Source organism: Antechinus flavipes, chromosome 2, assembly GCF_016432865.1.
Source record: "Antechinus flavipes isolate AdamAnt ecotype Samford, QLD, Australia chromosome 2, AdamAnt_v2, whole genome shotgun sequence".
Classification (NCBI taxonomy): domain Eukaryota; kingdom Metazoa; phylum Chordata; class Mammalia; order Dasyuromorphia; family Dasyuridae; genus Antechinus; species Antechinus flavipes.
Window position 1 is genome coordinate 83,647,335 of NC_067399.1, and position 12,970 is coordinate 83,660,304.

The following is a 12,970-nucleotide window of genomic DNA, read 5'->3' on the forward strand; positions in this document are numbered from 1 at the left end:
CTCAGTAGTTCAGAGTCTTCACCAGACTACCAAAGAGGTCAAGGATACAAAAATAATTAAGATCCTTGTTCTAGATATTCTTCCTGTTATCAATGTGTATATTTCCATTTTGAAGACAAGGAACAAAGGCTCAGGGATGTCAAATGACTTGCCTAGGATTCACCCACTGTCAAAACTGGGATTTAAACTTAGTTCTTCATGACTTTGAGTCCAGTGGATCTTTTCTTTCTATTATAACACTACACATTCTTAGTTATTAAAGTCTGGTTATCATTTTCATTTTAAAATGAAGATATTGAGGTCATTTAGCATTTACTTGAGATTACAAAACAAGCCATTATCAGAGAGTGTAATCCAAACTGTCCAACTCCTCAGCCAAGATGTGTGGACTTGATAGACCAAGGTTGTTCCTGTGAGCCCCACATGCTCTTGCAAGCACATTTATGGAATATCAATCACCTTTTTATATGCTACCCATAAGCTTCAAGCAAATTACTCTCATGCCAACATGTTACTCCAATAAAAAGACTAAAGAATTGAAATTATCCAACTGTGAAAGGTAATAGAGGGCAGATAACAATGTGATTAACGTGATATGGATGCAGTGGACTAGGTAGATTTTAAATAAGGAACATTCCAGAGAGAATAACGACATAAAGAGGGGCAAAGCTCAGAGAAACTCAGATGGTTCTGAAGGGAAATAGACTGGGGGAGAGGGAAGCACAGGACAAGTGGGGGTTAAGCTGGGGAGCTAGGTCAGAGGATTAGGGCCATACAGCCCAGAAGTAGACAACTAATACTCTTTGTCAATTCCTCTTTTCCTAGTTTCTGCTAAGGAAAACCAAAAATCCTGCTGGGGGTAGAGTTGAGCTTTAATTTTACATTTAGCACATTTTTTTTGTTATTTTTTGAAAAACCCTGAATATAACTAATAACAATCATCGCCAGTGTGGGTCTGTGGAACGCCTACAGAACCAAAGAAGGTGTCAAAGAAAATGTCAAGCTAGTACCCAGTAAGATTGAGCAGCTGGTTCTGTGCTGGATAATTACATGCCTGAAGACTTGTACACAACATAACAAAGAAAGAATGAAAAATGAAATCTTTAGAAGTGTGTTCATCAGGGTAACCATGGAATGACATGTGAGCTTTCTGGGCAGTTCTTATTCTAGATGATGTCTGCAGTGTAGGGTAGCAAAAAGAGATTTGTTTTGAAGTCAGAGGATCTCAGTTCAAGTCCTAGCCTTGGCATTGTGTGACCCTGGTTATTTATTTAACCTCTGTGAGACTCAGCTTGCTTATTTCTAAAATGGGGATACTGGTGTTTATACCATTATTTTTTCCATATCAGGGCACAGCACCCTCATGATTTCAAAAATCTGTCTAAAATTTTTTGGCCCTCCCAAAAGAAAAAGCACCAGAGAAGTCTGATTTTTTCTTTTTCTTTTTGAGTTTATTTAAAGTATTTTTAAATTTTGGTATGATATTATACAATAATTATATATATATGTTCTGAGTTTCTAAATATTTTTCTGTATCATGTCAGCCTTCACATTCCACAAAGTTCCTTCCAAGTTCCATTCCCACTTAATTTCTTATTCTAACCCACAATACATCAAAACCATGATGCGGAAAGGCAGATGTGAAAGGGATAATAACTGTACTACCAGTTACAGAGGATTGTTGTTTAAAAAAAAAACCTCAAAGGTGCTACATAAAGGTGTGCTGTTCTTATTATAAGGTACTAATGAAGAATAATTAGGAGATCAATGATAGGACAGGATGAAAGCAAGCCCAGTTCTATAGATATCAAATTCAGGAGAGAGCATGATTCCATTGTGTAAAAAAAAAAAAAGCCCAGAAAAAAAAAATTATTCTCTTGATTAGAGCTGCTGCTGTATAGTCTCTTTATTTTCTAAAGTTTAGGTTTGATTGGAAAAAGAGATAGACCATTTCTGTATCCAGATAAGCAGACAATTATTAGGTATCCGGAGTGCAGTACTGGGAAATGAAAGTAAGAAATAAGCATTTATTAAACACCTAATATATGCCAGGAGCTTTTTACAAATATTACCCCATTTAATCCTCTCAATAACAAGGCAGATGCCTATCATCTGAATCTTACAGTGGAGGAAGCTGAGGTGAAGAGATTAAGTTATTTGCCAAAGGACCCTGCTAACAGGTGTCTGATAACAAATCTGAACTCAGATCTACCTGAATCCAGTCCCTGCACTCTGTGGACAACGCCTCTGTGCATTACAGAGATAGGTCAGGGACAGGAAGGGAGTTGCTTCTACAGGATGAGATAGGGTCACTGAAGATCTTTACATCTTTTTTATATTTGACAGTTGTGAGTTTCTGTGCCTTAATTGGCTTTATTTTACTATCTCCTTGATTCCTTAGTAAAGTTTTCCAATATTTATTATATCTCTTGAATTTAGGGAAGGAGGCATTTTTGTTTGGCCCTCATTTCTCTCATCTTCAGTCTTCTCATCTGTAAAATGCAGATAATAATAACACTTACCTCATGGGTTCTAGTGAGACTCAAATGACATATTTGTAAGATATTTGGGAACTTTAAAGTGCTATACATTATATTATTATTATAATAATTATTGTTTATTATTATTATGTTATATATTATTATAATATAACAAGTATTACATTATAATTATTATTTTATTATATATTATTATAACAATTTGTCTAGTGTTCTGAAGTAGGGCTCAGAGGAAGAGAAGAGGGCCAGTTGCATGCATGTTGCCTCATTTGCTATGACTGGGGAAGTTTATTAATTATTATTTGTGTCAGAGATTCAGACATGTTTTTATTTTGTAAATTTAATTGACATATATTTTATTTATTTTTTCATCATCTCTTCCTCCTCCATTGTAAGAGTAGAGAAGAGGACAACTTGATTAAGGGTAGGACAGGGAAGAATTGATTAGCCCCAATTTCCTAAACTTTGGGAAAACTCTACCAAGCTTAAAGAAAAAACAACAACACTATAAAGCAATAATAATTTGGGGTTGTGAGTTTGGACCTATGATTTTATTTGTGTTGATGGACTCTCTGGGATGGAAAATATTTCCATGCATGCAAATCAGCAAATTGTCTGATCTTATTTGTGTGGAGAGGAAAAGTGGTTTCTCTATAGTCACATTGTCAGCATCCATCAAGTAGCCCTTGAATTCTCATGTTCTTAACTGCCAGATTAGTGCTCTGATTGTCATGCTATAATGACAATAATATAGTGTTTTAAGATTTGTTGATCTTTAAAAAAATTCAATGAGACATTATAGATATTACTATCCCCATTTTACTCATAAGGAAATTGAGGCTGAGAGAGGTTAAAGTGATTCTTCATGGACATACTCTAATAGGAGTAGGATGTAAGATTTAAACCCAGAGTTTCCTTATTTTCCCCACTTTGTCTGTTTGAAACACTTAGATGGCAAAAATAGATTCCAGAATTTCTCAATTTTCTAAGGGTAATGAATTTCTGGAATCTTAATTAAAAAAACTTCTTCATATAACAAAGTAACAAGAAGTATTCTGAAAGTTCAAATAGTTTTTTTTTTTTGTTTGTTTGTTTTTGTTTTGTTTTGTTTTGTTTTGAATCTTGCCCACTAATCAGTTGTTATTCTCATAGGTGGTTTCCAGGGATTACTTCTTAGTGTTTTTCTTTTACCCTCTTTCTTTTTTACCCCTTCTCCCTTTGTCTTTTCTTCCTCATTTTCAGAATTCAGAGATGTTCTGTACTATTTGCCTTATATAATAGCATATGTAGTTTTCTGACTTAGGATTTGTTTTTGGATTTCCTTTAGATGTCTTTCCTTGCCTGGATCTCCCAAATACTACATTTTACTAGGTGCATTAAAAACTACCTATCACAGATGGAAAAGATATATGTATACATACACATACACACACGCACACACACATGCTGTATACAGATATGGAAACAAGAGCAAGTATAATTGGACTGACTCCTTTGATACAGCTTTTTGATTTCCAAAGGGTCTAAAACGTCGGAAAGGGACTCTCTAATGGATGTGTGAAGACTATGGTTAGTCACCATACTCTTCCCTATTGACCATCTTATGGAGATAAAGTGGGATACAACTACATAAGTTAAGTGCCACTATATCCTTATTGTAAATTCTTTGTATATTAGGGCAAAGTAAACTTCCTTTTGTTAACTGTCTAACCGTCTCATTTCAGCACTAAACTGAGCCTGGTCTAAACAAATACCAGCATCAGGCCCAGCCTTATCATTTTAAAAGCAGTTAATGAAGGATTGGCTCAAAATAAGGCAAAGTAGGAAGGGCCGCTAAGAATATATAAATTTTTTAAAGCTATTGGAACAAAGGAGAATCAAAGATGAATTATAGATTTAGAGATGGAAGAGACCTTTAAGCAATCAATGAGTTAATCAGCAAAAGTTAAGTTCTTATGTTCTAGACGCTGTGCTTGGCTAGAAAATAAAAAATACAATTCCTGACCTTGCTAAGTTTATATCCCACTGGGAGAGATACCTATATACAAAGATACACTGAATAAATAGAAAGTAAATACAAGAGAGTTTTGGGATAGAGGGCATTAGCAAATAGGGATAGGAGGAGGGTCAAGAAAAGTTTCATATAGAAGATAAAGTTTCCTTTTGGACCCTTTGGAAATCAAAAAGCTGTGTCAAAGGAGTCAGTCCAATTATACTTGCTCTTGTTTCCATATCTGTATACAGCATGTGTGTGTGCGTGTGTGTATGTGTATGTATACATATATCTTTTCCACCTGTGATAGGTAGTTTTTAATGCACCTAGTAAAATGTAGTATTTGGGAGATCCAAGAAAGGAAAGACATCTAAAGGAAATCCTGAATCTTGGAGGAAATAAAGGATTCTATAGGATAGCGAGGAGGAGGGAGGGCATTTGGGAACACTGAAAAAAATGTCATGCTTCTGGAATAGAATATGCAAAGTACAGTAACATATATCACAAAGCTAGAACAGTAGGTTGGGGCTATTTTATAAAGAACTTTAAAACCTAAATGGAAGAATTTATAATTATACTTGAGGCATAGGAATTTGCTGGGATTTATTGGGAAGGAGAATGAATTTATAATTAAAAATGGTGAGCCAATTATGTAGCAAGAGGAAAAAAAATGGGATAGTTCAAGTCTTCTGCTGGTATGCATGAAATAGAAAAAAAAAATTCCAGAGGAAGGAATACAGCAACAAAGACTGGCTGAACAAAGACAAGAATTCCATAGGAAGATCCAGCGACAGATTATCCCATTAAAAGTAGAATTATTCATATCAATTAGACCATAGTTCTATTGAAGGGCATTAGGAAACAATTGTATATATAAAATACATACAGAATGAAGATGAGAAGTAATTTCAGAGGTGTCACTACCAATAGTAGAGATTGAGACAAGGATCCCTCAGAAGGTGAAATTTGAGATGAATCAAACTAGAGAAGCTGAGAGAGAGAGAGAGAGAGAGAGAGAGAGAGAGAGAGAGAGAGAGAGAGAGAGAGAGAGAGAGTGTGTGTGTGTGTGTGTGTGTGTGTGTGTGTGTATTACAGGTATGGGAGAGAGAATCAAAAACTAGCCAGAGACTAGCTAAATTTTGCTGGAGCCTGGAGGGAGAGGAAGGGAATAAATAATGGGATAAGACTGGAGGGGCAGAGTGATGGCAAATTGGGGAGGACCTTAAATGCCAGGCAAAGATGCTTTTGAAGTTCTTTTGAAGCTTTCTGAGGAGCTCTTGATTACCACTCTGGAAACATTAACTCTTGCATCCCACCTAATCAAAAATGCAAGATATTTTCTCCCATTAAAGACCTACAGCATTCTAGAATGAATACGTGATGGAGACCTTGCTCATTATTTTTGACTTTGCCCAAATTGCCATATTTTCATATTCCTGATAATTTTTTTCTCATTCAATCTTTGGGGGGTCATTGTTTGTGTAGGTGATTCATCTATTGCCTCCCAGTCTTGTTACACAAACTTAGTCTCTTCTCACTCCATCCCTCTGTCATTCCTGACCTGTGCAATGCTTCCATGGTCATGCTGTCCAACAGAGAGGTTTTATATGTTGTTCTTTGATGGCCAGCTGACCTTGAATTCTTGTTGTAGGGAAGTACTCTGATGCATACATCATTATGAGCATACCTGTGGAGTGAAATGTTTTTACTCTGATTTATGAGCATCAGAAACTTTTATGCTTTTGTTCAGGCTCCTCTCCCTTCTCTATACATCTAAAAATTCCATGTTTTCTAATAACTGACATTTATGCAGGACTTCACAAAAGTTTGATAATTCCAAAGGACTCTATGATTTTAAACATTAATTACTTTTTAAAAGCCATTGATTAAATGCCTACTATATTCAGTAGATTGTCATATGCTGGAGGAAATACACGGCTTGGCTTTAAGGAACTTATATTACTTTGATCTCCATATGGTCCTTGGGAAGGGGAGGTAGTGCATTATTATTTCTCCATTTTACAGATGAAGAAATAAAGGATTTAAAATCAGATCTCTTGAGTCAAGTCCATTTCTTTTATGCTTTTTCTCCTGGTCCAGGGTGGGCTTCCAGCTGATTTCCCCAGGAAGAGAAGGCATTTTCTCTTGACCAGGATCTACTAAACTAAAATATAGCTCTCTCTATTCTATAGGCCTTACCCAAATTGCTGCTGATTTGGTTAGCCTTTGATTTATTGTTTTTGTTTTTTTCAGAACCAGAGCTGTTTCCTTCCTGCTGGAGGAACCAAAGAAGTTTCTTCAATTTATCTATTAATCTTTACAATTAAATGACCCTATTGACAAATATTGCATCTTCACAAGAATTCAGCTCAATTATCACAAAGATGTTATAGCTTGGGCCCACACAATAGAAGGAAATTCATCACAGCATGGGTTAGAACTATTGTTAATTGCCCAACCCCCCAAATCACTTTGAGTAAGATATTCATGTTAAGATAAAGATGTGATGTCAGGTTGATTTAAAAAAAAATTATATGGATCTTTCAATTATTTTAAATGAATGCAAGATATTGTTTCTTCATGTCAGGTTTATGTGGACCGTACATATTCTAGCTAAGTATGATATTTGAAAAAAAAAAACAAATTAAAACCACAATAGTAAAGGTAAAATATGTATGTTCACTTTTAATTTGGAAGTACATGCTGTGTGTAGTTCTGAAAGGTGAAAGTAGGATACCAGTTCATAATTCTGAATTACTACAAAGAATCTAAAAAAATTCTAAACTATATGATTCAGTATTTCAGATATAAGATGTCCATTTCTGCAAAGTTTCAAAACACTTCTCATTCATTGCATGTATAAGAAATGTTAGTACAAACTAAAAATGGGGAATTAGATGACAGAATTATATTAAGATCCCTAGGACTGCTATATATTGGCTCTTGTAATTTATACTGATGCCAGCCAAGCCAGTGAAAAACACATTTTTCTACCTGCTGTTTGCTGCAACTTGGTTACACCCACACAGATGTCCACCCACACAAAATTCTCCCCCTCCTCCCTAAAAATCAGGCTTAGGAACAAATAAATTGGAAAGAAAAGGATAGAACATATTGTCCAAAGTCTTTGGTTTTGGATTTTTTTTTTAAGTGACTAAAATTTGCAAATGCAGAATAGGATAGAGTAAAAAGTATAAATGACACAGGATAGCAGAGCAGAAGCAAGTATCTATAGTAGGGATGTTTTGAGGAGGGTGCTTTGTAGCTGTTATATAGACTCAGTGGAATTAGGATTTCACTGGTGCGGGTATGCCCTCTGCTGATCGCACTCCATTTTTCCCCTAGTAGATGACCATAGCTTAGGAACTTACATCTCCAGCCCACTGGAGGTTCAGTTAAGCTGTCAGGCAGGTCTAGAGTCTGTCCGAGGGCTGCTATAACATTGAGAAGGGGAAGGATCTGCCCGATCTGATACTTTGTGGGGATAACATTTTAGAAGAAAGGGCCATTTTCTCTGCTGTAATGGGGCGATGGAGATAAAATGTTATCTATTATTATATACATATACATGCATTCACTTTCAGCAGCGAGGTGGTGCAGTAGCTAGAATATCGGGCCTGGAGACAGGAAGATTCATCTCCCTGACTTTACATCTGGCCTCAGACATTTAATGGCTGTGTGAGCCTTCACCCTGTTTGCCTTAATTCCTGATCTGTAAAATGAACTGGAGAATGAAATGGCAATCCACTCCCGTATCTTTGCCAAGCAAACCTCCAAATGGGGTCATAAAGAGTCAGAAATGACTGAAAATGATTAAACAACATTTAGTTACACACACATGCGCATATGAATTGTTATTCTTTAAAGTACTGTACAATAGGTAACTGTGATTGTATCAAACCTCAAAATGTTATTGTTGTTGTTACTTGCACCCCAACAGGGAAGGAAGAATTTATTATTCTGAATGTTTTAGTAATTAGACTACTGAATATACTCATTAATCAGAAAGGTTATTATCAATAAAAGTAAAATTTCCTCATTTCTCACAACTCTAGGTCTCCTCTGAAAAGATGGTAAAGGGAAAAAATGGAGGTCTTTACATAAAAGAGGTAACAATTGCACAATAATTTAAAATAAGTTTTTTTTATTATTCTAAATGTACTGGCACTGCTAATATCTGAATGATCAATTCGCTGATAATATCTTTAATATGGGTGATACAACACAATGAAAATAATTCACATTCTTACAAGGAAGGAAAATATAGGACATATGAAAATCTAAATTCATATCAAAACAGTTTCACAGTATAGTTTTCCATTTAAGAAAATAAGAATTTACATATTTATAAAATGAAATATAATCAAAATATCCATTCTGTGCTGTTATACTTGTTTGCAATTTATTTAATTTGAATTACTAAAAATATTAAAAATCTTTATTTTTTTGATGAAATGCCTGCCTAATAAAGAGTGCTTAAGTAGTTGCACCTCATATTCTGAGAGCACACCAGTGCCAGATCTTTAAAGTCTATCATTTACAAAATAATTTCTAAAGACATTTTAGTTAATACAAAACACTAACTCTTTAATAAGAAAACCACTATGAAAGAAGACATTTTAAAGTGAGGATCTATGAATGAATGAATGAAATAGCATTTAGTAAACACTTAATTACTTAATACTGTCCTCATCATGGGTGTCTCATATACAAAAGTGAGATTGTCCTGGCTTCCAAAGAACTCACATTCTAACTAGGGAAGAGACAATCCATCAAAAGAAAGCTGCAGTGGGGATGCAAAGGTGGGGAAAACCTAAGAAGCTGAGCAGGGCAGGTGGCAAGGCCCAGCTGGTCCGGAAATGACAGTAGCAGGTCAGACACAGTGGGGCATCAGGAGAGTGTAGATGCAAAGAAGAGGGAAGATCAGAAGGAAGGGGAGAGAACATGGATTATTAAGCACCTACTATGTGCCAGGCATCCCTGGGAAGCACTTTACAACTATAACCTTAGGAGGTACTGATAGCCTAGATTGTAAAGCCCAGAAGGAAGAGAAGTGTGATTTCTATTTCAATGAAATCATGTGAGCATTAAAGTACTCTGGATGGATTTGGAGGGACCATCCCCGGTAAGTTCAAGGCCTCTGTGGAGGAGGCAAGGAGGGAAGAGAGGAGAAGGAGGGTCATCCCAGGGGTGGCAGATCTCTCCCCTGCTCATGTCTGTGAAGCAATTTTAATGGAATTTACTTATGTGGATTGTTGTATGAAGATCATTGGTCTTCTACTAAGGTATATCTAAAATAAAAACTGCTAAACTTACAACCTGAACCAAATTAAGAAGGCTGCTGTAGTCCAGAAGCATGAATTTTCTTATATTTTGATATGAATGCCTCAGTTCTTCCAAGGCTAACTTTGTGGCATTCCATCTGCATCAAGGTGCCAAAAAGTGGCCTTTTGCCCAAACATTCTTGTCTGTGGTCTTGAAATAAAGATGAAACATTTTCTTGAATTCCATTTTTTTCTTCAGCATTCACATACTGGACAAATTTGAATTCATTTGTGTTGTCCTTACTGGAATTCCACATGATGTTACTTTCCTTATAATCTTGTAGGTACCTGTAGAGGTTTTCACTAAGCAATAATACAATAGTCCCTCCAACACAAAGGACTCTGTAACAAGAAAATATAATTGATACGAACAGTTTATTCTTATTTGGATACATACAACCGAGAAGATTATATATATGTACTTTCAAGTTAAAATTTAATTTTATCAACCTAAATTCTAGTAGCTAATTAGTTAAGATCTTCTATAATGTAGCACCATTAAAAAAAATGACCAAATTCACCATCATGAAATTCACACTAATTATCTATTTTCATTTCATAGAAAAGACAAGCCAAATAATTAACTTACAGTCATATCCCAATAAATGCAGGTGCAAAGTACAAAATACATCACATGATTCTAAAACATTTCGAAGGAATAAAATTTTAAGATTATGCGTGAAAGGGGATAGGATAGTAGCATTAATTTAATTCTTGACTCTCTCCAATCTGACTTCCAACCTCATCATTCAGTTGAAGTCTCTTTCACCAGAGTTACCAGTGATCTCTTAATTTGTCAAATCTAATGGTTTTATTTCTGTTCTCACCTCTCTATATCTTCAGGCACTGTTGATGGTCACTTTCTGCCCTTAATACTCTCTTCTCTCTAGATTTTTGTGACATTGTTCTGTCCCGAGCCTCCCATTATTATTAGGATGTGGCAATATTCTCCTTATTCTTCCTCACCCTATATACTCAATCAATTGGCAAATCGTAGTGTTTCTACCTCGAATATCTTTTTGCTTCTGATCCCTTTTCTCTGCTCACACAGAGCCCTTTTCACTTCACCTAGATTACTGCAATTGCTTTCTAATTGCTTTTCCCAGCTCAATTTTCTCACTAGTCCAGCCTAACTGCCCTAACATGGCCAGTGATTTTACTTAGGAGCAGAACATACCTCAGGACTCCCTGCAGCATCACATAAATGGTCTATGTGCTGCTTAATTTCTATCTCTGCTTCCTGGCCCTATCTTTCTCTATCTTCCCAGGTAACCGATCCTTCAGTTCCCAACTCTGGGTCTTTGTGATGGCAGCCCCCCAACCTCCTCTTCACCTACACTTCAGGGAATCCTTTCAAAGACATCTCTCAAGAACCACCCTCTGCATGAAATCATTCTCAGTTTCCTCTTCTCTGCCTCTAGGATGTTAGGGTAACTCCAATCTAACTCACATTTAGCTACTTTGTATTTCTTTTCTTTATTCTACTCTTTATTCTTATTTTCTATTCTTTGTAACATAACTTGCCATCTTTCCCATTTGAATCTAAGTTGCTTGTCAGCAGGAACTGTTTTATTCATTGTATCTGTATTCTAGCACAGAATTTCACACATTTATTGCTCGGTTATTCAGCCATATCTGACTCTATATGAACCCATAGACATTACCATTCAGGGGTTTTCTTGGCAAAGATACTGGAGTGATTTGTATTTCCTTTTCTAAGGACACACAGCTTTACTAGTTGTGTCTGAGGCTAAATTTGAACTCAGAGCTTCCTGAGTCCAGGCTCAGTGCTCTATTGACTGGGACATCTAGCTTTAGTTAGAACATGTTTAACTTTGAAATTCTAGAAAATGGCTATGGCAGACTCAGGTTCAACCCATAAAATTATAATGGGCTGAAAACTGGGCCGATGCACTGAGGTCAGAACACTTACGGCCAGTTGCCAATTGGACAATACTCTATTAGTATATGCTTGGAGAAAGAATGGCCCTGCCCACTACGCTGTACAAGCTTGATCTGTTGTATAGGAGATTGGGTGGAGGAAGACGAGCGAAGGCATGGAGTAAGAAAGCCAGAGTCACTCCTGGTAGATTCATGTCTCGATTGCTCTCACTTCATATCACCATTCCGTTCACTTCCACAAAGAATAAAGATCAAGGACTTTTGCTTATCCTGACTCTGGCTGATTCTAAAGTATCCAGGGTGCTAATGTACTCATCATATAAAATAATAGTTAAATAAAAAGATTATAGAACTAGAGATCACTTTGCTATATATTTCATTAAGTTATTCATTATATATTAAAATGAACATAAAGTCTAAACAATGTCTCTAAACATAACACAAATAGTGAAAATACATTATACTTGCCTTTCCATTTCATGAAGAATGCTTTTTATGTCTTTTCCTAGTTTAAATTTTTTCCCAAATGGAACATCGGAAATAATAACATCAACACTTTCAGAAAGAAATGGCAATTCTGAAAAATAAAAATCAAAAGAATTAAATTATTAGACACTGTTGTTATTTTAGAATTCAAACAAAAATAAAATAAAACTTCCAAGAATGGATTTTTTTTCCTCCTAAACCCTATGCAATGAAAATTGGTGTTCATGACATTGTAGAAAGGAAAGATTCTTAAATGATTCCAGAATCATCAAAGAAAAATGATTTCTGCATATGATTTTATATGATGTTTATATAGTTTCTGATAGAAATTACATGAATCGTGGGCAGAGAGGGAAGGATAATTATTTCATTTTGGAATATATGAGATAGGGGAAAAGTAAAGACATATTTCAGCATGCATCTTTCCCCTTTCCTAAGTCTAGAATATTACATTTACTACCAGGCATAATATAACGTAATATAAAAACAGAAAGGATCAGCAAAATAAGATAACAAAATGAAAAAAAAATATAATATAAGAACTACCAAAGTTTAGAATGAATTAAGACTGAGAGGGAAAGCTAAGGGCATTGAAGTTTATGGTTTGTTTTTAAGCTATATTAGGGAAGAATAAACAATTAAAGAAAGGCTAAGACTGTTGCTTGGGAAGGATAAAATGATGAAAATGGATGAATGAGCCAAAAGATGCTACTCAATTATAATTTTGTTTTTGTTTTTTCTGTTTTGTTTTTCTGTGCAGGAGACTG

The 12,970-nt window shown here is 35.5% G+C and overlaps 1 protein-coding gene across 1 annotated transcript in view; it reads right to left on the bottom strand.

Moving 5' to 3' along the window:
- Positions 1–8,618: 8,618 nt before the first annotated feature.
- THUMPD2 (THUMP domain containing 2) overlaps positions 8,619–12,970 on the bottom strand; it is a 48,227-nt gene continuing 43,875 nt past the window's right edge. Inside the window, exons 9-10 of the mRNA XM_051975161.1 lie at positions 12,186–12,294; positions 8,619–10,157 (exon numbers count right to left, since the gene is read on the bottom strand). Coding sequence (XP_051831121.1) covers positions 9,821–10,157; positions 12,186–12,294 — 446 coding nt within the window. The 3' untranslated portion in view covers positions 8,619–9,820. The remainder of the gene's footprint in view (positions 10,158–12,185; positions 12,295–12,970) is intronic.